The 24828-nt window shown below is 46.8% G+C and overlaps 1 protein-coding gene across 5 annotated transcripts in view; it reads right to left on the reverse strand.

Annotated features, from left to right (window-relative positions):
* Positions 1-24828, reverse strand: part of HNF1B (HNF1 homeobox B) — a 100210-nt gene that overhangs the window by 21226 nt on the left and 54156 nt on the right. For 3 of the 5 annotated variants that reach the window (XM_055257091.2, XM_055257092.2, XM_055257093.2), the window contains one exon: positions 19522-20780. The exons of 1 other annotated variant lie outside the window; for it this stretch is intronic. In XM_055257091.2, coding sequence (XP_055113066.1) covers positions 20760-20780 — 21 coding nt within the window. In that variant the 3' untranslated portion in view covers positions 19522-20759. Of the gene's footprint in view, positions 1-19521; positions 20781-24828 lie in introns of those variants that run through there. One more of the 5 variants, XM_063628704.1, reaches the window with a different exon arrangement.

Consider the following 24828-nt stretch of genomic DNA (forward strand, 5'->3'; position numbering starts at 1 on the left):
ATGTGATCAAGCATGCCTTCTGTATAGAGCGAGGCCTGCACTTGCAGAATGCAAAGACAAATTGTCCTGCATTGCCTAATCATTCAGACCAGAAGCCATGGAGGTATATCTGTTTGTTTTTAATCTTTCATCCCCTATGCCCTTTCCTGCAGCACTTTGGAGCTCTCCAAGACAGAGCAAAGTCTGTGGGGAAGGAACCAGGACAGAAATCTACTCTGTTTTGGAGACAAATGGGGCAGCACCTGCAGCTTGGAGGCTGCCAGCAGGTTACCAGGAAACACCTGCTTGGTCAGGGATAGGGAAAGTCATTAGGACTGCTGTCCCAGGATAGGATAAAACACCGTCCTCAAATTTCAGAATACTGGTACATTGGGATTTTTACTATAGAATTAAAATTCAATTTCTTTTTTTTGAGATGGAACCTTGCCCTGTCACCCAGGCCGGAGCGCAGTGGCGCTATCTTGGCTCACTGCACCTCCGCCTCCCAGGTTCAAGCGATTCTCATGCCTCAGTCTCCCAGGTGGCTGGGATTACAGGCGTGCACCACCACACCCAGCTAATTTTTGTATTTTTAGTAGAGACGGTGTTTTGCCATGTTGGCCAAACTGGTCTTGAACTCCTGGCCTCAAGTGATCCACCTGCCTCGGCCTCCCAAAGTGCTGGGATTACAGACGTGAGCCACCACTTCCAGCCTCAATTTCTTACATGAAACCACTTCATGAATTTTTAAAAACCTTACTTGATGTTGGAAGATCTACAGGAAGGGAAGGGGCAGCAGGAGTGCTCTCCTCAGCTCAGTCTCACACCTCCTGGTTTAGTGAGATTGGCATCCACCCTTCCATCTGACTAGCACAAATCAACTTCAAGGTATGTTTTTGAGACCGAAATCCTAGCTATCCATATCTCCCTTCTGCCTATCCTGCTCAAAAACTCATACTTACAAATCAATAAACATCCTCCACCCCAACACATGCTCGTCATCTTCACTAAATACTTGTAACTTTACCTGTGTAGTATTCACAAGGACAGTGTTGTATGTATCTAGCATTGACAATGCAATAATAAAAACTGCAAACATGTGGCACTTGTGATGTGCCACCCATTGTTCTAAGCACTTTATAGATGTGAACTCATTTCATGACGTTAATTCATTTCATCCAAAGGACAACAGTCCTGTGTGGTACATAATGTTATTATCTTTGTTTTACAGTTGAGGAAACTGAGGCACAGAGATTAAGTGTTTGTCCAAGGTCACACAGCTAAAAGTGGCAGAGTGGGACTGGAGTTCATACAGTCCAGCTCCAGTGCTCTTAACCACTATCTTACGTTGTCTCACTAAATTGTGGAGGGAGCTGCAATGGATATCTGTGTGGGGTGTGCAGCCCCAGTCCTGGGTTTTTGTCCATGAGCTATTCTTTGCCAAATGACTTCTTATTATAATCACCAAGAACATGATTACTTTCTTAGGACAGGAACTGCCAGCAGGCTTTAGCTCCTTTCCGGATGAGGAAACGTAGGCTCGGAGAGTTAGTGTAGTCAGGGTCACATAGGGAATAAGTGACAGAAATAAGAATGTGAACCCAGCTCAGAGTGACTTTAGTGTCCAGACACCTCCGCTTAACCTACACAGTCGCAATGGTGAGGTCAAATCTTCAGAAAGAGCTTAGACACTCTCCATACCCTCTTTTGCATGGGATAGAGAATATACGGGGGCCCTTGTTCAGGGAAAAAATCATCATAATCATTACCGAAACATCTTGTCGAAGATCCACTGGGTGCTGGATGCTATAATGTGGGATTATTTAAACTTCAGTGTGAGGATCCCTGAAAGTATCAACTTGGCAGAAGTTAGCTGAAGGGTAAGTAAGCCTCCCGTCCTAAGATAGGTTTCTTCATTTCTTGAGCTGACGGGTTGAATTAAGTTACTGCTTCTCATATATAGCTCTCTGGCTTTCGCTTTTATTTTATTTTTTAAACTGGTGATAGCAGCAATAGGAGGCCCTTGCTTTTAGATCAAGCATAGCTTTATTTTTTTTCAGGATGCGAGTCAAGGGCATAGTTCCTAAAGAACCATGTGGCGATGTCTGGGATCGCTGGAGTGTGCACTTTTATATTATTTTATTCTATTTTATTTTATTTTATTTTATTTTATTTTATTTATTTTTTTGAGACAGAGTTTCACTTTGTCACCCAGGCTGGAGTGCAATGGCATGATCTTGGCTCACTGCAACCTCCGCCTCCCGGGTTCAAGCGATTTTCCTGCCTCAGCCTCCCAAGTAGCTGGGATTACAGGCATGCGTCACCACACCCAGCTAATTTTGTATTTTTAGTAGAGACAGGGTTTTGCCATGTTGGTCAGGCTGGTCTTGAACTCCTGACCTCAGGTGATCCACCCGCCTCAGCCTCCCAAAATGCTGGGATTACAGGCATGAACCACTGTGCCCAGCCAGGATGTGTACGCTTCTATGCATACACATGCACCTGGCACAGACAAGCACACATACTGCCACATTCATGGTGCGAATCCCTGGAAATAAGGGTGGCCGTCAGGAGGCCAGCAAATGCATGGTGTGGTCTCCATTCCCGGGTGCATTGATGTGGCCTGCCATGCCCTGCTGGGTTGAGGTAGGCCTGTTCTGTCTGCCCTGAGTCCTGGCTGGGTCATTCTTTCCAGGAGTGTGGGGATACGGTTTCTATCAGGCCTGCCCAACACATCCCCCTGGTCTTGGATCAGCAGGGCAGGCTGGCAGGAATGCCTACCTCAGAGCCCCTAAGCAGGGTTTAGGTCAGTGGCCTCTCCACTCCCCACCCTGGCCAGCAGTCCTCCAGCAACGATGCCAAGGGTGCTTATTTATTTGTTTGTTTGTTTATTTATTTATTATTATTTTTTTGAGATGGAGTCTTACTCCGTCGCCCAGGCTGGAGTGCAGTGATCTCGGCTCACTGCAACATCCGCCTCCCAGGTTCAAGTGATTGTCCTGCCTCAGCCTCCCAGGTGGCTGAGATTACAGGTGTGCACCACCATGCCCAGCTAATTTTTGTATTTTTAGTAGAGGTGGGGTTTCACCATGTTGCCCAGGCTGTCCTCAAACTCCTGATCTCAGGGGATCTGCCCACCTCAGCTTCCGAAAGTGCTGGGATTACAGGCGTGAGCCACCACGCCCAGCCCCAGGGATGCTTTCTTAGGTCATAAGGGAAAGCATTGTTGCTGCCCTGTGGCCAGGCAAACAAGCTGCTGGCTTTGAAGTCACAGGGGATTTGCTCGGGCTGGAGTTGGGAGTCTGAAGGAGAGGACTCCATGCCTCCCCGAAGCCTCACTGTGTTTATTAACTCCACCTGCCTACCCCGGCCTGGTGTGTTTGATGTCTCGGGAGAAGCAGGAGGAGGGAGGCACGCTCTGGGGGTCCTCCGAGAGACATCTTTCAGCCCCTGCTGAGCCTCCCGTCCCACCTGGTCTGAACAGAAGGAAGACCAGGCCCAGGTCCAGAAGGGCTAGTGACAGGCCTGTAGTGAAGGGGACACCTAGTCCCCTCCCTTCAAGGTAGTTTACAGGAGTGTGGTCCAGGGCCAGTTGGAGAGTAGGCTGCTTCCCTTGGTCATTGTCTTTATTCAGGTGGCATCCGGTGAGAATGAAAGTCAAGGGAAGACTTGAAGAGAGAAAGAGACATCTAGAGGCAGCGCTGGTGCCTTAAGGGCCACAGCAAGTCTCTCCACTTTGCCCTGAGGTCCCCAATCACACCTCTGCCAGGTGCCTCCCTGACTCCTGCCCCATGCTTCACCCCTTCTCCCCACCAAAACAGCATGAGTGGGCAATTTGCCATTTCCCAGCGACAGCTCAGAAGCCTTAGGTAATGACCAGAGACATTGCCCACCCACCCCCTACTCACACTCAATAAAATGCACTGATGAGGAATCCATGGAGTGGGGAAGAAAGTTCTAGAGAGCCGGAGCCTGCGTAAAACAATGCTTGCCTCTCTGGGCTTGCCTTGCCCCAGGATTTCACTATGTTCCAAATCACGTTTATTACCTTTCAGGGTTGGGCCATGGGAATGGGATAAGAAGCAAAGCATTACTTTTAACCAGTTCCATGTCCCATACAATATTAGCCACGAATAGCTCCACCTCTCCCCCACAACTTCCCTATCAGCCACATTCTAACGCCCCCACCCCCAACACCGCTCTCTAGTCTGTCTCTGTCTGCCTGCTCCCCCTACCCCTGACATGTTGCAATTCAGAAAGAGCTTGTTTATGATAAGACCTTGAAATCTGGAGTTATAAATCCTGCCCAGGGCGGCTGCCCTATCTCTGTGCTAATGCTTGTGGTGCCAAAAGGAGGCTCACCTGGTTGTGACCCATTCCCTCTTACTCCCTGAGGAGTTCCCTGCTCCTCCTCTGCAAACACAGGACAATGGGCAAATGGGAGTTACCTGTTCCAACAGGTGTTAGCTGGGCCTCACTTTCCTACAGGGTGATGAGAAGGTCACCCTCTGGCCCACCCACGCTGGGCATTCCTGTGATTGTGAAAGCCCACCTTCGAACATGACCCTCCCTCTCCCCCACCCTCCCATGACTTCAGCTACAGGAGACTGAGCCCATCTCAATGGCTTTAAAAGTCCCCACTTGAAGCTACTGAGTCCACCAACTAGACAGCAGGCAGCACCTGCACTGCCTGGAGGGCCCTCGTGCTGCCTCTTTATTCTGTACAGGCCTCTGTCATTGTGTTTACACCATATTGCAGTTGGCAGTTGTGAGCCTTCCCTACTAAGCTATGGGTCCCTTAAGGGAAGACACCGTTTCTGATTCATCATTGAATTCCTAGGCCCCGAAGACTGCATAGAACGTAAATATTTGTTAAATGACTAGGTGAATGGTGTCATCCCTACCAGCACATATTTCTTCAGGGTATCTTATGTGCAGCGACTCTGCTAAGCAGTAGGCATACAAAGATTAATTGGACACCATTCCCACTCTCAGGGGCTTATGCTGGAGTCGGGGAGACCCACTGAAGCTTCACTTCCCTAGAGGTCAGAGGAAGAGCTGGATCTGGGGACCCCAGGAAGCTGCTTTGACAACCAGAGGCCTGGGGTCTTGGGAAAGTTTGCCCAGAGTGAACTTAGCACAGATGCCAGAGACTCAGATACCTATTCACCGTTGGTCTTGGTATATTCCATAGTGGAGCTGATAACTTGCCAACTAACAGCATGTGGAGGCTTTTCCTTTATGACTTGTATCCTGCTCTCAACAATGGGAATAAAAGTAATTTCTAGTATCCTCGCTTGGAATGGATTTTTCAGCCCTTTAGCTCTGGGAGCAAAAGAAGTGAAACTGGCCCCCACTGGGCCCTAGCTGGAGCTGTGCTTGTTAGCTGGGCCCCATACTATTTGGTTTGAGCTGCCTGTGGATTTGAGGCCACAGCTGCCTCCATCCTCAGGAGGAAGGAATGAGGAGGTGGAGGCATCCGTCTGGAGTTCAGTTCATCCCAACACACATTAATTGAATGCCTCATCTGTGCCAAGCATGCTGGACAGTGGAAATAGAGAAATTAACATCATGGGTGTAGCTCCTCCTTTCAGACAGGGACTGATATCTCTGAGAACCTGCGGGAGGAAGGACAGCCAGTCGATCTCTTGGGGACTGAGAGTCAGCCCACGTGATATGAGAGGCTGTTGCATCCCACTGCCATTGTCTCATGGAGGGGACCTTTACTGTGTGGAGTGGGGGCCTAGCAGTGTATGTGTGGGCAGTGTGGTGCAGTGTCCATGGGTGGCATTTTCTGTGTGGCTCTTTGCAGTCAGTGCTTTTGAAGCTTTTCATGTGAAGTACCATTAGTGGCAGAGAGTGAATTCACACTTCACAAGGGGCATGGGGTTTTAGATCACTGCACACAGAAACTTTCTTTGAAGCCCCATGTTTTGTCTTAAAAGTACATTTAGGCCGGGCGTGGTGGCTCATGCCTGTAATCCCAGCACTTTGGGAGGCCGAGGCAGGTGGATCACAAGGTCAGGAGATAGAGACCATCCTGGCTAACACAGTGAAACCCCGTCTCTACTAAAAATACAAAAAATTACCAGGGCATAGTGGCAGGCGCCTGTAGTCCCAGCTACTCGGGAGGCTGAGGCAGGACAATGGCGTGAACCCAGGAGGCGGAGCTTGCAGTGAGCCGAGATTGTGCCATTGCACTCCAGCCTGGGCAATACAGCGAGACTCCATCTCAAAAAAAAAAAAAGTACATTTAAATTTTCTATTTTCTACCATAATCCATCAGTTTGCTTTTATTGAAAAATGCAGTTAACATTTCTTATATCTGAATAAAATGGACACTCCAGGAAGATAAGCCATCTTTCCTGGGACTTCTTGCAACCTCTGGCTCACAGCCCTATTACCCCAGTTTGAGAAGCTTGCCTTTTGGGACATCAGGCCCAGATGTACCACATTCAGGGTGCCACCCCAAAGTGGATTTCTAACACACTTGCATGGCCCATGCCCTTGACCTGGAAACACTCTTCTGGATTTGGCCTATGCTGCCCTGGTCACACATTCCTTCCGTCTGACCCCACAGGACCATCGCTCCACCTCTGGGCTTATTCTGGTCCCTACAGCAGGGTTTGGAGATCAGGTGGCCAGTGACCATATTCCCCAGATGTCCAGGGCGATGGCCATCAATCTTTTTGGAGTCTCCTTCACAGAGAATGAGTAAGGCAGAAGCAGCAGTGAGCATGGGATCCTGAGGGGAGTTCACAACAACTCACACGGCCAGGTGCGGTGGCTCACGCTTGTAATCCCAGCACTTTGGGAGGTCAAGGCGGGCAGATCACCTGAGGTCAGGAGTTGGAGACCAGCCTGGCCAACATGGTGAAACCCTGTCTCTACTAAAAATACAAAAATGAGACATGGCAGCACATGCCTGTAATCCCAGCTACTTGGGAGGCTGAGGCAGGAGAATCGCTTGAACCCAGGAGGCGGAAGTTGCAGTGAGCCGAGATTGCACCACCGCACTCCAGCCTGGGCGACAGAATGAGACTCCGTCTCAAAAAAACAAAAACAACTAACAGCTAATGCAGATACTTGAACTAATTGTCTCTCTAAAGGGTCCTGGTCTAGGGATTGTTCTCACAACTGCCTTGGTAGCTTTAGCACAATACCCCATTTAGTGTTCCCTGACACAATTGCTTTATCTGTACGAGGAAACGGAGTCAAGACTACATTTTATCTGGTAATGGAGAAGTTCTATGATCCCAAGTCCATATAGGTTTATTATGGATTCACTGTATTAGTGTTTTTTAAGTTTTTAAAGAGGTGTGATGCCTTCATTTTTTCACTCACACATTAATGCATTTTCTTATTCATTCAACAAGTCTTTATAGAGAACCTACTATGCTTCAGGCACTGTATGAAGTCCTGGAGGTATAGTGGTAAGCAAGAATGGCATGGTCTGGGCCCCCTTAGAATTTGCAAGTGGGAGACGAAATTAAACAAATGGTCTCCATGGAAGCAAACAAAGCAAGTTCAGATGGGGCAAGCCCAGGGCTTTCTCCTGCTGACTGCTCCTGGATGTTCTGCCCAATAGCCTAAGAACGCAGTTAGTAGGTCCTGGACTAAGTCAGGGATAGCAATAGATTGTCTATGATTCCTCATATGGAAAGTAAAAACAAACATAAAATGAAATTCCCCTCCAAGTCCTTCCACCTGCTGGACTGCCCCAGAGAAAATGCACCAAACCTTAAGTGTGCAAACACACTTAAGAGTAAGGAAATTCATTATTTCATTTAGTCCTCACATTAGGGCTGTGAAGTTAAGTGCCATGATTCTCTCCATTTCAAAGATACAGAACCTGAGACCTTAGGGAGGTGAAGCTCACCTGGCCAGGATGGGAGTAAGATGGAGTTTACAAATAGGTGAGGAGGAGGAAGCTTTGGGGCATGACTCTTTTGAGACAGGGTCTCACTTTGTCACCTAGGCTGGAGTGCAGTGGCATGATCTTGGCTCTTGGCTTACTGCAACCTCCGCCTCCTGGGTTCAAGGGATCCTTCCACCTCAGCCTCTCAAGTAGCTGGGACTACAGGTGCATGCCACCACATTCAGCTAATTTGTGCTAGGACTACAGGCATGAGCCACCATGCCTGGCGTCTCTTGATTTTACTGACCAGTGCTGGGCTGGAGGCTTCCAGTGACTCTCCAGACAGATCTCGATGGTTTTGGAGACTCTGCCACTGCCCCTTATCTTTTCTCCCCATGGCGCACGTGGATTTGATGGCTCTAGGTGCTAAAAACTCTGGACTCTAGAACTCAGCTAAGGAATTGCAGAGCTGATGGGACAATGGAAATGTGGGCAACATGTCCGAACAACCCACAGCCCTGCCTCCTCCGCCCCAGACTGACCAATGACCCCTAAGCCAGTGAATGCATTGTTCCTTTTTTTTTTTTTTTTTTTTTTTGAGATAGAGTATCGCTGTGTCGCCCAGGCTGGAATGCAAGTGGCACAATCTCGGCTCACTGCAACCTCTGCCGCCTGAGTTCAAGTGGATTCTCCTGCCTCAGCCTCCTGAGTAGCTGGGATTACAGGAGCACGCCACTGGGCCCAGCTAATTTTTTTTTTTTTCGTATTTTCAGTAGAGACAGGGTTTCGCCGTGTTGTCCAGGCTGGTCTCGAACTCCTGACCTCAAATGATCCGCCCGCCTCAGCCTCCCAAAGTGCTGGGATTACAGGAGTGAGCCACTATGCCTGGCCCTAATGGTTTGTTCCTAAGAAACTTGGCATGGCCTTGGCAACTGACAATCGTGACAAAGGATCGTCACTTCCACCCTTCGCCTTTGGAGTATCTTCATCTGAGCCTTCACTGCCCTTAAAGGAAAATTCCACTGAATTTGGAATGAGTGAGGTTGTACAGCTAATCATGTTTAGAGTCACCTTCCTATGACATTAAGGCCTCCAGGAGAGTCACTGAAAAGTCTGTGAGGTCTGCTAATTCTATTGAGAGTGAGGAATGTGTTTATTCTTCCAAGGGGCAAAGATCCCCCACTCAAAATGACGCTGCCACATTGTGTAACCAGGAACGTGGGTTGTTTCTGATGTAAACAGATGGCCAGGGGTGGACCTGCCAGGATCCCGGGTCTCCTTTTCCCAGAGGTGTTTCTTATGAATGGTTGTGCCCAGTGAAGCAATTTCCTGCCTTGTAAACTGCTGCCCACCAAACCACATCTCCTATCTATCGCTGCCTGGCTCTGGGTCATAAAACAATTCCCCAGAAACCAATCAGAGCCCGATTAGGAGACCTTGAGTAACAGGAAAATTACCCTCCACCTGCCGATGTAATGACACTTTGCAAGCTAGTGGCTTTGCAGTTTCTGAACATAAACATCACATGCTTTACCCCATGCCCCACCTCTGCTCATCTGAGATGTGGGGGCTACATATTTGATTCTCAGGCCCTGGTTCACTCTGCTGGGGCACCAGCCGACCAGTGACCCATTACCTTGACCTGACACCCTGCAGCCTGGAGAACACATTTCACTCTGTCAGATCATGATTTACAGAGCCAGGGCAAGAGAAGTTCAGGCAGGGGTCTCAGGCATGCAGAGCTGGGTTGGGGGAATCAATGAGGACAGAGGATTTGGACTGAAACACTACGAATTCATCGATTTGGACATTCACTTTGCGTTGTGGGTCTTTAGCCTGGAATGCCTCCTCCACTGTCCTCTGCTCCCCATTCACCAGGTGAACTGTCACTCATTCTTCATGACACAGTTTACGTATCTACCAAGGAAACTTCTCTGATTGCCATCCAAGCAGAATTTCCTCTATTGTCCTGTCAGTATTCTTTCTAACACCTACACTCTGTAATTGAAATCACTTGCTAAGTTGTCTGTCTCCCCAGCCAGGCTGGTAACTGCTTCAGGGCATTTTAGAATCCCCACCACCCACTACCATGCCTGACTCAAAGTCAGTGTGCAAAAGAGGTTTGTTGAATGAGCACTCACCCTCAAGTGCAGTGTCTCCCCACTACACTTACGTGTTTTGCATATTGAAAATGTACAAAGAATATAGTCAAAGGAATGAAGAACCTGGGTTAGGCTGGTAGGCATAACATAAGGTCTTTGTCCTTAAGTTTGCAATCTGATTTTCTTTCTGTGAATAGTAGGAGTATTTGCAGGTGGTATACGGGAATTGAACCCATGGGTAGGCATGAATGTTGGGTTTTTTCCCCCCTTTTAGTGCCAGCTCAAAGCTGAACTGAGTTTGAGACGTGGCCTGTTTTTCTTTAGCTCTCTCAATTGTTTTAACTTTCACTTTTAGTTTAGTACTAAACAAGGCATACTTCCAACTATCCATAGCAATACACTAGCCATAAAACACCACCCAGGACTGCCATTTTCATCTCTTCTTTCTCCTTATCCCCAGCGATAGAAGTAATACCAATGACTTGCTTCTTCCTTTGAATCTTGGGAGGCCCCAGAGAGTGATGGTGATGGTGGTTGTGGGAGGTGTGTATTGGGGTCATTTTCCAAACAGAAAACTAGTAAACTCCATGATACACATACACACATTCACTTATTCGAAGAATATCTACCAAGTGCCAATGTGTGTCAGGTACCAGATGCTGGGGACAAACCAGTGAACAAAACACCACATCCCTGCTCTCACAAAACCTATATTCTGGTGGGAGGAAGACAGTGACAGTAGGGAAGGGGCCCACTGTGCTATCTCATGTTGTATTCCTGAATTGGATGCTAATGATGAACATTTATTGAGCCCTTTCTTATGTACCAGGCAAAGGGCTTTATGCATCTTCTGTCTCATTTAATCCCCAGACAACCCCATTTTCAGGTAAGGAAACATTCAGAGAGGTTAAGTTGCCTTCCAAATATCTCACAGCTGGTAAGTGGTAGAGTCAGGATTTGAAATCAGATTTGAATTACTCCTTACTCTGAGCTCTTAACCACAACTCTATAAGGCAGCAGTAAATATTTACTAGACGAACAAATGAGTAGATAAATGGTTAACCCTAACTACAGTGGCAAACTATTGTTTTGTCTCCATGATACAAACATGAGCAACATGCTTAAGTTTTTCATTGACTTATTGATTTGAGTGCCCCAAAGTGTGGTTCCTGAAAGTAGATTTTGTAATGATTAAGAAACAAGTGTCTTTCTTGTTACTATCCGTGTTTCCTGGACAAGACAACCTATTTTATGAAAATAATGATGAATTATAATGGAAAAAGTTGTACAAAAGAAAGTGTCACCTTACGTTCTCTTTTTCTGGCTTTGAATGTGTGGGTTTGTGATAAAGTCTCTGTATTAGGCTGAATGAATGACCCCCAAAGATAGCAGGTCCTAACCCTCCATCCTGTAAATGTTACAGTAAAAGGAAAAAGGGTCTTTGCCGATGTGATTAAGGAAGATTATCCTAAGCAACACAGTGGGCTGTGAATACAATCACATGTATCCTTATAAGAGGGAGGAAGAGGGAGACTTGACACAGAAGAGAAGGCGATGTGACCACGGAGGCAGAGATAGGAATGATGTGGCCACAAGCCAAGAACTGCTGACAGCCAATAGAGGCTGGAAGAATCAAGGTAAGATTCTCCTAAATTTCGAGCTTCTGGAGTGAGTGACAGCCTGTTGACAGCCTGATTTTGGTCCAGTGACCCTAATTTTGGACTTCCGGCCCCCAGAACTGTGAGAGAATAAATTTCTGTTATTTAAAGCCACCACATTTTTGGTAATTTGTTACAGCAGCAAGGGGGAACTGATAGAATCTCCTAGAGGAGGAAGCAGTAGGGAAACGAAGTCTTCAGCAGGCAGTGCAGGTGATTCGGAAATATTCACTCAGTTATCTTTTTGGTCAGGATGCCCAAAAGAAATCCTATCTTGGAAAGCAAAGACACCCATGCAAATATGAATCCACCTCCTTCCCCACCCTCCTCTTTCATCTTTCTCTGCTTTGTTCTTCTTTCTAGTATGTATCAACACTCGTATATTTGTTTATTTAGTATATATTTAATATATTGTTTAGTTTTTGTTGGCTCCCTCCCAGTTGAATGTAAACCCCATAGGGAAGTGACCTTTTATAAACTGCTTTTCTTCCCACACCTAGAGAAGTATGTAGCCTATAGTAAGCACTCAATAAACACTTGTTGACTAATGTGGTTTGGCTCTGGGTCCCCGCCCAAATCTCATGTCAAATTGTAAATCACAGTGTTGGAGGTGGGGCCTGGTGGGAGGTGATTGGATCATGGGGGTGGTTTCTAATGGTTTTAGCACCATCCCCCAGTGCTGTCTCCTGCTAGAGTTCTCATGAGATCTGGTCACTTGAAAGTGTGTAGCACCCAGTAACCAAAACAGAATGGTACTGGTACCAAAACGGATATATAGACCAATGGAACAGAACAGAGCCCTCAGAAATAATGCCACACATCTACAACTATCTGATCTTTGACAAACCTGACAAAAACAAGAAATGAGGAAAGGATTCCCTATTCAACAAATGGTGCTGGGAAAACTGGCTAGCCATATGTAGAAAGCTGAAACTGGATCCCTTCCTTACACCTTATGCAAAAATTAATTCAAGATGGATTAAAGACTTAAATGTTAGACCTAAAACCATTAAAATCCTACAAGAAAACCTAGGCAATACCATTCAGGACATAGAAATGGGCAAGGACTTCATGTCTAAAACACCAAAAGCAATGGCAACAAAAGCCAAAATTGACAAATGGGATCTAACTAAACTAAAGAGCTTCTGCACAGCAAAAGAAACTACCATCAGAGTGAACAGGCAACCTACAGAATGGGAGAAAATTTTTGCAATCTACTCATCTGACAAAGGCCTAATATCCAGAATCTACAATGAACTCAAACAAATTTACGAGAAAACAACCCCATCAACAAGTGGGTGAAGGATATGAACAGACACTTCTCAAAAGAAGACATTTATGCAGCCAAAAGACACATGAAAAAATGCTCATCATCACTGGCCATCAGAGAAATGCAAATCAAAACCACAATCAGATACCATCTCACACCAGTTAGAATGGCCATCATTAAAAAGTCAGGAAAGAACAGGTGCTGGAGAGGATGTGGAGAAATAGGAACACTTTTACACTGTTGGTAGGACTGTAAACTAGTTCAACCATTGTGGAAGTCAGTGTGGCGACTCCTCAGGGATCTAGAACTAGAAATACCATTTGACCCCACCATTCCATTACTGGGTATATGCCCAAAAGATTATAAATCATGCTGCTATAAAGACACATGCACACGTATGTTTATTGTGGCACTATTCACAATAGCAAAGACTTGGAACCAACCCAAATGTCCAACAATGATAGACTGGATTAAGAAAATGTGGCACATGCTCACCATGGAATACTATGCAGCCATAAAAAATGATGAGTTCATGTCCTTTGTAGGGACATGGATGAAGCTGGAAACTATCATTCTCAGCAAACTATCGCAAGGACAAAAAACCAAACACCACATGTTCTCACTCATAGGTGGGAATTGAATAATAAGAACACTTGGACACAGGAAGGGGAACATCACACACTGGGGCCTGTTGTGAGGTGGGGGAGGGGGGAGGGATAGCATTAGGAGATATACCTAATGTAAATGATGAGTTAATGGGTGCGGCACACCAACATGGCACGTGTATACATATGTAACAAACCTGCATGTTGTGCACATGTACCCTAGAACTTAAAGTATAATAAAAAATATATGTATAAAAAATAAAATAAAACAAAACTACCATTCAAAAAAAAAAAAGGAAGTGTGTAGCACCTCCCCCTTCTCTCTCTTTCTCCTGCCTGCCATGTAAGACGTGCTTGCTTCCGCTTTGCCTTCCACCATCATAGTAAGTTTCCTGAGGCCTCCCCAGAAGCAGAAGCCTGTATAGCCCACATAACCGTAAGCTGATTAAACCTCTTTTCTTTATAAATTATCCAGTCTCAGGTATGTCTTTATAGCAGTGTGAGAATGGACTAATACATCAACCAAGTGAATGTCATGTTACTGAAGAGCCTGACATCGTATTAGGGATATGATAATATCACATTACAGCATAACATACTACTAAGATGCTTCCTAAGGTACCACTTTAAAGAATAACCAAGACACAGCCTATGTTTGTGTAACATTGTTTTTCATTTTCTACAGCAGCAGCGTTTATTTTTATTTTTTAAATTATTTTTTCTGAGACAGGGTCTCGCTCTGTTGCCCAGGCTGGAGGGCAGTGGTGCAATCTTGGCTCACTGCAGCCTTGACCTCCTCAAGCAATCCTGTCGCCTTAGCTTTCTGAGTAGCTGGGACCACAGGTGCACGCCACCATACCTGGATTTTCTTAATATTTAGTGGAGACAAAGTCTTGCTGTGTTGCCCAGGCTGGTCACAAACTCCAGGGTTCAAGAGATCCACTTGCCTTGGCCTCCCAAAGTGCTGGGATTATGGGTGTGAGCTAACACACCTGGCCAACAACACTAATTTCTATTTCCTACTTCGTTTAGGGCCCAAATCTTGGAATTATTTTGGATCACTCTTTCTCACATTCTACATCTAAACCATCAGAAAATCCTGGTATCTTCAAATCCTCTACCTTAAAAATACACAATCAGATCACCTCTCATCACCCATGCTTAGATTATGGCAACAACTTCCTGATAATCTCTTTGCTGTCACTGTTGGCACTCCCTTCCTCAAAAGCTCAGCAGTCAGAGGGATCCTTTTAAAACAGAAGTCATATCTTGTCCTTGCTGTATTCAAAATTCTCTGCTGACTCCCAGCTCACACAAAGTAAAAGCCAAAGTTCTTACAGCAGTTGGCAGAAGTCCTTACGAATGGTCACAAGGCCCTTTGTCATCATGCCCCTGCACCTGTTTACCTCTGTGAACCAGAACTTTCCCTCTCTCTCTGCTCTGGCTGCTCTGCTATATGTTTCTGTTCCTGCCCCAGGGCCTTCGCACTTGCTGTTACCTCTGCCTGGAATGCTCTCCTCCTAGATGTCCACATGGCTCACTCAGCAGCCTTAGGGCTCTCAGACGTCACGTTCTCAGTGGCCACTCTCTTCTTCCTTGTCCATACTGTTTAAAATGGCTACCAGGCTGGGCACAGTGGCTCACGCCTGTAATCCCAGCACATAGGGAGGCCAAGGTGGGCAGATCACCTGAGGTCAGGAGTTCCAGAGCAGCCAACATGGCAAAACCCTGTCTCTACTAAAAAATACAAAAATTAGCCGGGCATGGTAGCGTGTGCCTGTAGTTCCAGCTACTCAGGAGGCTGAGGCAGGAGAATTGCTTGAACCTGGGAGGTGGAGGTTGCAGTGAGCCGATATGTCACTGTACTCCAGCCTGGGCCAAGAGTGAGACTCTGTCTCAAAAAAAATTAAAAATAAATAAATAAAAATCAATGGCTACCCCTAGTATCTCCTTTACCTGCTATAATTTGCATAGATTTTTTTTTTTTCTTGAGATGGAGTTCACTCTTGTTGCTCAGGCTGGAGTGCAATGGCACTATGTCAGCTCACCGCAACCTCCATCTCCCGGGTTCAAGCACTTCTCCTGCCTCAGCCTCCCGAGTAGCTGGGATTACAGGCATGCGCCACCATGCCTGGCTAATTTTGTATTTTTAGTAGAGACAGGGTTTCCCCATATTGGTCAGGCTGGTCTCAAACTCCCGACCTCAAGTGATCCGCCCGCCTCAGCCTCCCAAAGTGCTGGGATTACAGGCGTGAGCCACCGCACCCGGCCAATTTGCATAGATTTTTAAAATCATCTGACACACACACATCCACATACATATATTCACACATTTATTTGCTATCTCCCTGACTAGCATGCAGGGTTCATGAAGGTAAGGATTTTTATCTGTTTGGTCTACTGATAGATCTCCAGTGTCTGGAACAATAGTGCCTGACATGCAGCAAGTGCCAGTAAGTATTTCTTGAATAAATGAAGGGGAAATATTATTTTGAATTATACATTTCCAAAAGCAAAGATATACACAGAAGATCTTGTAATGGCTCGGGAAATCAGACATGTTTTCCTTATACTGGTATTTTTTGGTCTTTTTAAAAAATTAGCTTTATCCATTTATTACCTTCAACCTTCATAATTAATTGGGGATAATTTATTGTTATTTTATTTATTTATTTATTTATTTATTTATTTATTTATTTATTTTGAGACAGAGTCTCGCTCTGTCGCCCAGGCTGGAGTGCAGTGGCGCAATCTCGGCTCACTGCAAGCTCCGCCTCCAGGGTTTGCACCATTCTCCTGCCTCAGCCTCCTGAATAGCTGGGAATACAGGCGACCGCCACCACGCCCGGCTAATTTTTTGTATTTTTAGTAGAGACGAGGAGGATGGTCTCAATCTCCTGACCTCGTGATCCGCCCGCCTCGGCCTCCCAAAGTGCTGGGATTACAAGCGTGAGCCACCGCGCCCGGCCTTAATTGGGGATAATTTAATACATCAGTTCATTAATGATGTCAAGACAATATGGCACGGGAAAGAAATCTTTCTTTGGGGAATATAACAGTGTGTATTTGGTGAAAAAATAAAAGACGGGGGAAAGAAACATCTTGTTTTTGTGTTGCGTGATCTGTTGGCGTAAAGGTACATATGCAGATCTCGTGAAGCCTGCTTTGGTGTTTCCTGCTGTTGATGTTGTCCCCCTCGTATTTGCTTTGCGGGTTCTCCCTTAGAAAGTGTTTTCTCTGTAGGCATGCACCCAGGAAAAAGGAATGTTCATCCAGGCACGTGCAAAGTCCTGCACGCTCTAAAGATTCATTTGTAAAATAGTCATGTTATAAATCGCGGCACACAATCCAGTATTTGTCCAGCTAGAATGACCTCTGCACCCAGAAGAAGAGGAGGAGGGAGGGGGGTGGGGAGGAGGGGCCTAACAGGCACTTGGTTCAGCTGATTGCAATTTCTCATAAATATTCAGCCTGTGTGATGCTGTCGGGATGTGTTTGAAGCATGAAGACGTGGATATGTCACATCTCATTTTCCAGAGCAGCTTTGGATGGCGTGTTTGAATTAATTCCTAAGTCAAAGGGGACACATCGACCCTGATTTTCCTTGGACAGAAATTAGCTCCCACCCCTTCCTGACCCTCACTCTTCCTTGCTCACTGGACTCCTCCGTGATCCCCAACCCACTTTGTAGAACACAAAGCCACTTTTAGTTCCATCTTCCCAGTGCTCTCTGTGGCCCTCCCACTCATATAAGATCATCACATTTTATCTTCTTCTTTTCCTAAGGAAGACAAAGACTCTCTGCAGTGAAGCCTTTCTCTTCTCCTCAGGCCTCTCCTTCCCAACTCAGCCTTGGTTTACCGCTGAGATTTGCCATATACCACACAGATGAACAAAAACGTTACCAATTATTGGCAGTTTTTTGTTTTTTTTTAACCAAACGTCAAGTTGGTGATGAAGTTATCTGGAAATGTCAACCAAACCCAGAAGACTACACAAGACTACAGGAGAAGGCACTCTGGGGTGAGATGATACTAACATACAATACCCATTGTATATACAGATCTAAGTGTTTAACATATATTAACCCTCTTACTTCTCAAACAATCTTATAAAGTAGGTATTACCATTATCATTCCAGTTTCACATAGCAGGACACTAAGGAGGACCAGGGAGGTTAAATGGTGGAGTTGGAGATTCTAATCAAGGAATTCTGGCTCCAAAGGTAATTCAAAGACTTGCCCCCAACTGTGGGCCAAGAGCCCAGATTCCCTGACTGTCTGCATTGTATTCTTTCTTATCTACCTGAATTCAGCAGCTAACACTGCATTATCTCTGCCTTTGGTGGAATACCCCATAACTGGTTAGCATGGAAAAGTTTAATACAGTTTAAGGCGAGTTTTCAGTACTGATTTTATTTCCTATCCATGGATGTTAAAATGAAATTTGTCTTCCTCAGGCTCACCCTAGAAAGTGACAGCTGGCTCTGAAAAAAATGGAACCATCTGTCTGTGAGCCTGGGGTCAGGGTATGAAAAGACACCCTGGAGATTGTTGGTCCATCAGGTGGTGGGAGGAAGGTGTGGGGGTTGAAGCTTGCCAATGAATCTTCAGAGTGTGTGATTCCCCTTGGCCCTTGTATAGCCAGCGGAGGGAGGTCCCTGCTTGATTTAGAAAGGTGAAGCTAACCATCCTTGGGGCTGTCAGTTGCCAGGGTCAGCTGTCTACATATCTTGGTTCAAGTAGGATTTCGTTAGGAAAACTCTCTAGAGACTGTCCCCAACCCAGCCATCCTCCCTGTCTTCCATCTACATACACCTCTGCCCAGATGACCTGTTAGACAAATATGACCTTCTGGGTTTTCAGGGTCTAAATGCAAGATCTAAAATCTACCAAAAGCAGATGCTTGCTTTTCCAGAAACAACACAAGTCCAGACATAGGGCTTCAACTGGGGCTGGAGCTTGAGGCCTGTGTTCCTTTCCTCTTCCCGGAGCTCACAGAAGCCATCCAACAGGACAGCTCAACTAATGAAAGGGGATCTTGGCCTCTCTCCTCCATATGTAGTGCTCGGCCTTGTCCTCAGCCCTCCTCAACCCAGTCATGAACTTTTCTCTTGACTGTTTCAATCCAAATTACATTGTTAGGGGGAGCTAGGAATCAATTAAAGTCAGTATTTCCTTATCCATCCATTCCTGCTCTGGCCACAGAGTAGGTACTCAGTAAATTTGCCCAGCTCACTGAGAATTGAATCTCCCACTACAATGGGATTTTGAAAAAAATCCATCACTCATGGCCTGGTTAGCACAATCTTTGCTTCCACTTTCATTGGGACATGCTCTGCCTAAAAGCGAAGAACCACAGGCCAGTAGGCCTATGCTGTTTGGCAAAAAAGGAAATAGCAAAGAAGACAGGTCCATCTTCCTTTCTCCTGGAGTCAGCACTGAATTATTTGTGGTAAAGTCCCTGCTGGTAGAGTCTCTGGGCCTTTGGCTTTTTACTGTTTGGACTATTTGTATTCCTTAGCACCCCCACCAGAGAGAGAATCTTGGGCAAGAGGTGACGTCCACAAGAGCCCATTCACTTAGTGACTGAGAGCTCTAAGGGAAGGAAAAGGAGGGCAGGAAGAAAGGCTGGAATTAATGCTTTAAATGAGGCTAAACAATTCACCCACAGGGTTTTCATTCATCCTACTTTTTGTCTGTTTCTATCACACAGGTCACCCACCAAGAATTGACTCTATGACTTTACCCCTGAGACTTGCAGGGAAGAAAAGGGTGCTAGCTCCTGCTCTGGCCAGATTCCCTCTGAGCGACTTGTGGAATCTTACTGGGGGATTCAACTCTCCTTTACCTCAATTAGCAGTAAGGCCTACACAAAGACACCAGGAACATGACGGCAAGAGAAGGCCACCCGCCTCTCTACACCCCTAGATGACACACTACGTGATCCCAGTGGAGTACACAGAAAATTCCAAGGAGACCAGGGGCCAGGGGTTCTTGGTGGAACCATGGCAGGGAAAGTATCAGAGACAGAAATATGAGACTCTGGGTAGTGATAAAATAAATTGTTTTAATGGAAGGCTTTCTGAGACTGCAACTTTTTCTTCTGCTATCGGCCAGTTTCCCTGCCCTGGGGTTTCTTAGGGAGTGCATGGCTGAACTCCTGGCCCACAAGAAGCTGGCATGTTACTCTGACACACTACGTTCAGCCCCTCCAGGGATCGAGAGGTGTGTCTTTTTCTTTTTTTCGAGATGGAGTCTCGCTCTGTCGCCCAGGCTGGAGTGCAGTGGCGCAATCTCGGCTCACTGCAAGCTCCGCCTCCCGGGTTCACGCCATTCTCCTGCCTCAGCCTCTCTGAGTAGCTGGGACTACAGGCGCCCGCCACCACGCCCGGCTAATTTTTTTGTATTTTTAGTAGAGACGGGGTTTCACCGTGGTCTCGATCTCCTGACCTCGTGATCCGCCCGCCTCGGCCTCCCAAAGTGCTGAGATTACAAGCGTGAGCCACCGCGCCCGGCCCAGAGGTGTGTCTTAATGTCAGGAGACTGGAGTTAGCTGGTAGTCAGTCCAAGGTATGCCGTCCCCGTAAATGTCTAGGCCTGAGGGAGAGGACAAGGGGCTTCACTTCCCACTTAGGATGTTTCTCCATGAGGGAAGAGAGAGGGGACAGATCACTTTTGAAATTTTGACTCTGACCTTTACAAAGAAAACTAATAGACACTTTAGTATTATATACAGGACAGAGGGGAGAGGACACAGAGGGGAAATTGCACTTAATTACAGTAGTTTATAGTTTACAGCCATTGGACAAATTTACTTCTTTAAAAGAAATCTCAAGATCATTTGGGATGGGGTCGGGAGAGGGAGTCTGCGGATATTTACAGTGTGTTTGGCTCAGTTCAATAGCACGTGTCCTTCTCTCCTCGTTTCAGTAACAGATTCAAGTTTTCGCATCAGTTTGTTCGATGAAGGATCACAACGTAGACAGTACGGCTTTCTTGCTTCCTCTTCGGTGGTTCCTTGTCTCCCACCTCCAGGACAGATAGGAGTCCTTGACATCGTGGGAGAGGCATCGTGGCAATACTGCATAGAAGGGAAGCTGGGCTTCGGGCTGCGCCTCCTGAGAGTGGATTGTCTGAGGTGCCAGCAGGACGTCCGTCAGGTAAGCAGGGACCTCTCGCAGGTGCTTGTCAGGTCACGGGGCTTTTCCATGACAGCTGCCCAGAGGGTGATGGTGTGGAAAACAGGGTCCTTGTTGCTGCACACAAAGTAAGTGGTGTGTGGGCATCACCAGGCTTGTAGAGGACACTGCAGAGAGAGAGGAGGGAGAGTGCTCAGCTGTGTCATCTGGCAGGGACATGGGCCATTAGTTTGGCTTCTCTAAGGGAGTTGATGCCCAACTCAACCAGCAAAGAGCAGCAGGTGGAGGGCTGGGGGCCTTGTGTCTGCTCAGTTCTGCAGTTTTCATGCTGAGGCACACTTCCTGCAGGAAAACCTGGCAGCCGGCTTTCCTGGCCACTTCAGAAGAGAGAAGTGAATTGTTGGGGACCTTGAAATAGTCCTAACTTGCTGACCTTCATCCTGAAGCCGGGCTTGCCTTTCTGTGACAGTGGCATTTATACAGTGCTCAGTGTACTTGAAAAGGCAGCTAGATGGTGAGCTCTTGCCTCTTGTGGAAGCGAGGGTCTCTTCCTAAGGCCTCTAAGAGCAGAGGTCTCCTATACTAATGCTTCTCAAACTTTAATGGACCCACAAGTACCAGACAGCCTGTGAAAATGTGCATTCTGGTTTAATTCTGACTTGTAGGCCTGGGGTGCACCTAAGAGTCTGCATTTCTAACAAGTTCCCAGGGTGTGCCAGTGCTGCTCACCTAGGGCAGCAAGGCCAGAAAGCACACGAGAAAATGACCCTCAAACTACTCATCAGGAAGGAGCTTTGCAAATTGCAAAGTGCTTTCTATGGGTTTCTTACTTTGGGATAAGAAACTCAGAGGACCAGGGAAAGGATCCAAAGGCTGAAGGCCTCTGATGCCATCCTCGCGGGTGGGCCAGGGCAGGAGACCCCACAATGGCTGGAGAAGCCCTCGAGAGAAGCCGCCTCACCCAACTCAGGGCAGCCTCGCCCTCCAGTGCCCGGGCCTTATTCATTTGAACTGTCATGGAGTGTCACTGCTTTCCTTTTCACTTCTGGGGAGTCTCTTTTTGTCTCCCTGTGTCTCCTCCTTCCCTTTTGCTTTTGTTGGCATCTAAGGTTCTGCCTTTGACTTAGTGGCGTATTCTCTCAAGATCCCTCCAAACACACACACACACACACACACTTACACCTACCAATACTACTGAAGGCCACTGTTGTTGCATTGATCACTGCTCCAACCATAACCCTATATGAGGATACCATTATGTCTATTTGACAGATGAGGAAAACAAGGCTAAAAGAGAGTCAGTGAATTGTCCGAGGTTTAAGAACTAGGAGAGTGTGGAGCCACAGCTTCAAACTAGCTGTCTAGGTGGCCACTCAGCGTGTGCTCTTTCAATCATGCTTGGAGGTGAGGAGACTTCTACTAAGCTTTGTGCTCTTGGACAAGTTACTACTCTCTCTGTGCCTCAGTTTCTTCCCCTATAAAATGGGAGTTGTTGCGTGATTAGATGAGTGGAGTCCTGAGCGTGGTCCTTGGCACAATTTTATTAACATGGGGTTCTTCAGCCTAAGCCCATGCTGCTCCTCAGTGCTCTTAAGAGTGGGGCTGAAGGCCGGGCGCGATGGCTCACACCCGTAATCCCAGCACTTTGAGAGGCCGAGGCAGGTGGATTACGAGGTCAGGAGATCGAGACCAGCCTGGCTAACATAGTGAAACCCCATCCCTACTAAAAATACAAAAATTAGCCAGGCATGGTGGTGTGCACCTGTAGTCCCAGCTACTTGGGAGGCTGAGGCAAGAGAACTGCTTGAACCCAGGAGGCGGAGGTTGTGGTGAGCCGATACTATGCTACTGCACTCCAGCCTGGGCAACAGAGCAAGACTCAGTCTCACAAAAAAAAAAAAAAAAAAGAGGGGGGCTGAGCAGTGCGTGCATGTGAGGATACAGGCTTCTGACCCTTTCACATTCTTGAGACGTTGGTCAGGGTCCTCTGATACCCTTTGCCTCCTCTTCCTCCCCTGGCCCACCCCCACTCTCAAGTCTCTTTACTTCCCACTATCAGCCTTTTTCCAATTTTCAGATTTCAGGTGGAGGAGAGAGAAAACGGCTTGTGACCTTGCAGGTTTCAAAAGAAGAGCAAACAAGAAGGGCAGATAAGGAGACGCCAGTGAGATTCTATGGCCTGTCATTAGGGATGGGCTTCCCAGCTATCAAATGTTTGCTCACATAATAAAATGGTGGCAGAGCCCAAAATGTTGTCAAAAGAGAACTAGAGTTATTTGCCCCCTTCAGAGTCTAAACACAAACATCTGATAAGGAGTGCACTGTGGTCCCTTAGAACTGGAGGCCCAGCACACGCAGCCCCACAGGGGCCTGGCCCAGAAGATCTCTGAGAGACCGCAGGGCCCTCCGTCTGAAAGGTGTGGCAGCTGTGGCAAATGTGAAGGGCATCCTCATTCTAAGAGGATTTGTTACATAATGGTAAGAGCTAACATTTATCGACGTCCTACTGTGTGCCAGGCACCATACTAAGGGCTTCACAAGCATCACTGCCTTGAATTCTTATATCGACCCTTTGAAGTAGGTGATTATCGTGAATTCATTTAACACATTTGAGTGCCTACTGTGTACTTAGCACTTTTTTAGACGCTGGAGATGCAGCTGTAAACAAGACCCTGCCCACTTCTTCACAGACTTTACCTCCTAATGAAGGCTTTAAATAATAAACAAGTAAACAAATGCACACACACAGACACACACACACACACAATACAACTTTAGATGGAGATGAGCACTCCATAGATAAGTAAGCACAAAGGTTAGGACAGCTTGAGGAAAGAGATTAACTTAGATAGGGGAATCAGGCGAGGCCTCTTTGAAATGGCAACATTTGAGCTGAATGAAGTGAAGGGACGAGCATGTAAAAATGCACAGAAAAAAAGAGCTCCAGGCAGACACCGCAAATGCAGGAGTCCTGGACTGGGATCTCTTCAGCCCTAGCACAGCCGAAGCTGGGCGGGTGATGGAGGGAGGAAGGAGGTGAGAGCGGCGGCACTGGCAGGGGCATAATCACATAGGGTCCTGTATGTCTCTGTTTTGGTTTGGTTGTAATGGAAAGCTATTGGAGAGTTTTGACAGGGGATTGACAGGCTTGATGTCTCTTTGTAAGAGATCACTCTGGCGAACAGACCCTAGAGGGGCAAAGGTGGAGGTGGGAGACAGGCAAGGGCCACCTAAAGAGATCAGGGAGAGACAAGGGGGCCTGGGCTGGGACTAGGATGTCCTGATGGGGAGTGTGAGAAGAGGTCAGATTTAGGATGTATGCTGAGGGTCCCCTAGTAGAACTTATTGATGGACTGATGTGATGTGGAGAGAAGAATCAGGGATACTCTCAGCTCTCTCACTTGAACAACTGGTACCAGTTTTGGAAATGGAGAAGCCCACGGAGGAAGCAATTTTGATACGATGAAATTAGGGCAAAATGAAGAGTTCCTATCTTAGGCACGTTGAATTCAAGAGGCTTATTAGATATTTTAGACATGCATCTGTCCCTGCCAAAGCAGCACTGGATTTGTGAGTGAGCACTCAGTAGGGAAGACTGGACTGTAGACAGAATTACAGGAGCCATCAGCGCGTACACTTGACCTGAAGCCATGGGACTGGAGGAGATCATCCAGGCGTGAGAATAGATGAGAAGAGGCCAAAGAATGAGGCCCAGGGCCCTCCAACACATACATGTTGGGAAGACGAGTTGCCAGCTGAGGAGATGAGAAGTGGCCAGTGCCATAGAAGAACGAGGAATGGTAGTATCCCAAACTCCCATGGAAAAAAGGAGGGAGCGATCAGTTGTGTCAAAGACAGAGGTTGAAAAGTAACCATTGGATTCAGCAGCATGGAGGGGATCATGAGCTGGACACAGTGAGGTGTGAGGACAAAAGTCAGTCTGCAGTGATCTCAAGAGAGAATTGAGGGTGAGGAAGTGGAGACAGTGAGGGCAGATAAGTCACTTCTATGACCGTGAACTTATGTGAGATTCACTGTAGCTCCACTAATTAAAAGTCATGATTATAATTCCGGTTTTACAGATGAGGGAAGTGTGGCCTGGAGAGGTGATAAGTAAGTTGGCCAGGGTCTCACAACAGCAAGGCTTGTGCTCTTCACCCCTATGTAAGAGCACTTCTTTCAACCCCCTCAACACAGGAAAATAAATGCCCTTTG

The sequence above is a fragment of the Symphalangus syndactylus genome, chromosome 20 (genome assembly GCF_028878055.3).
Source record: "Symphalangus syndactylus isolate Jambi chromosome 20, NHGRI_mSymSyn1-v2.1_pri, whole genome shotgun sequence".
Lineage (NCBI taxonomy): Eukaryota > Metazoa > Chordata > Mammalia > Primates > Hylobatidae > Symphalangus > Symphalangus syndactylus.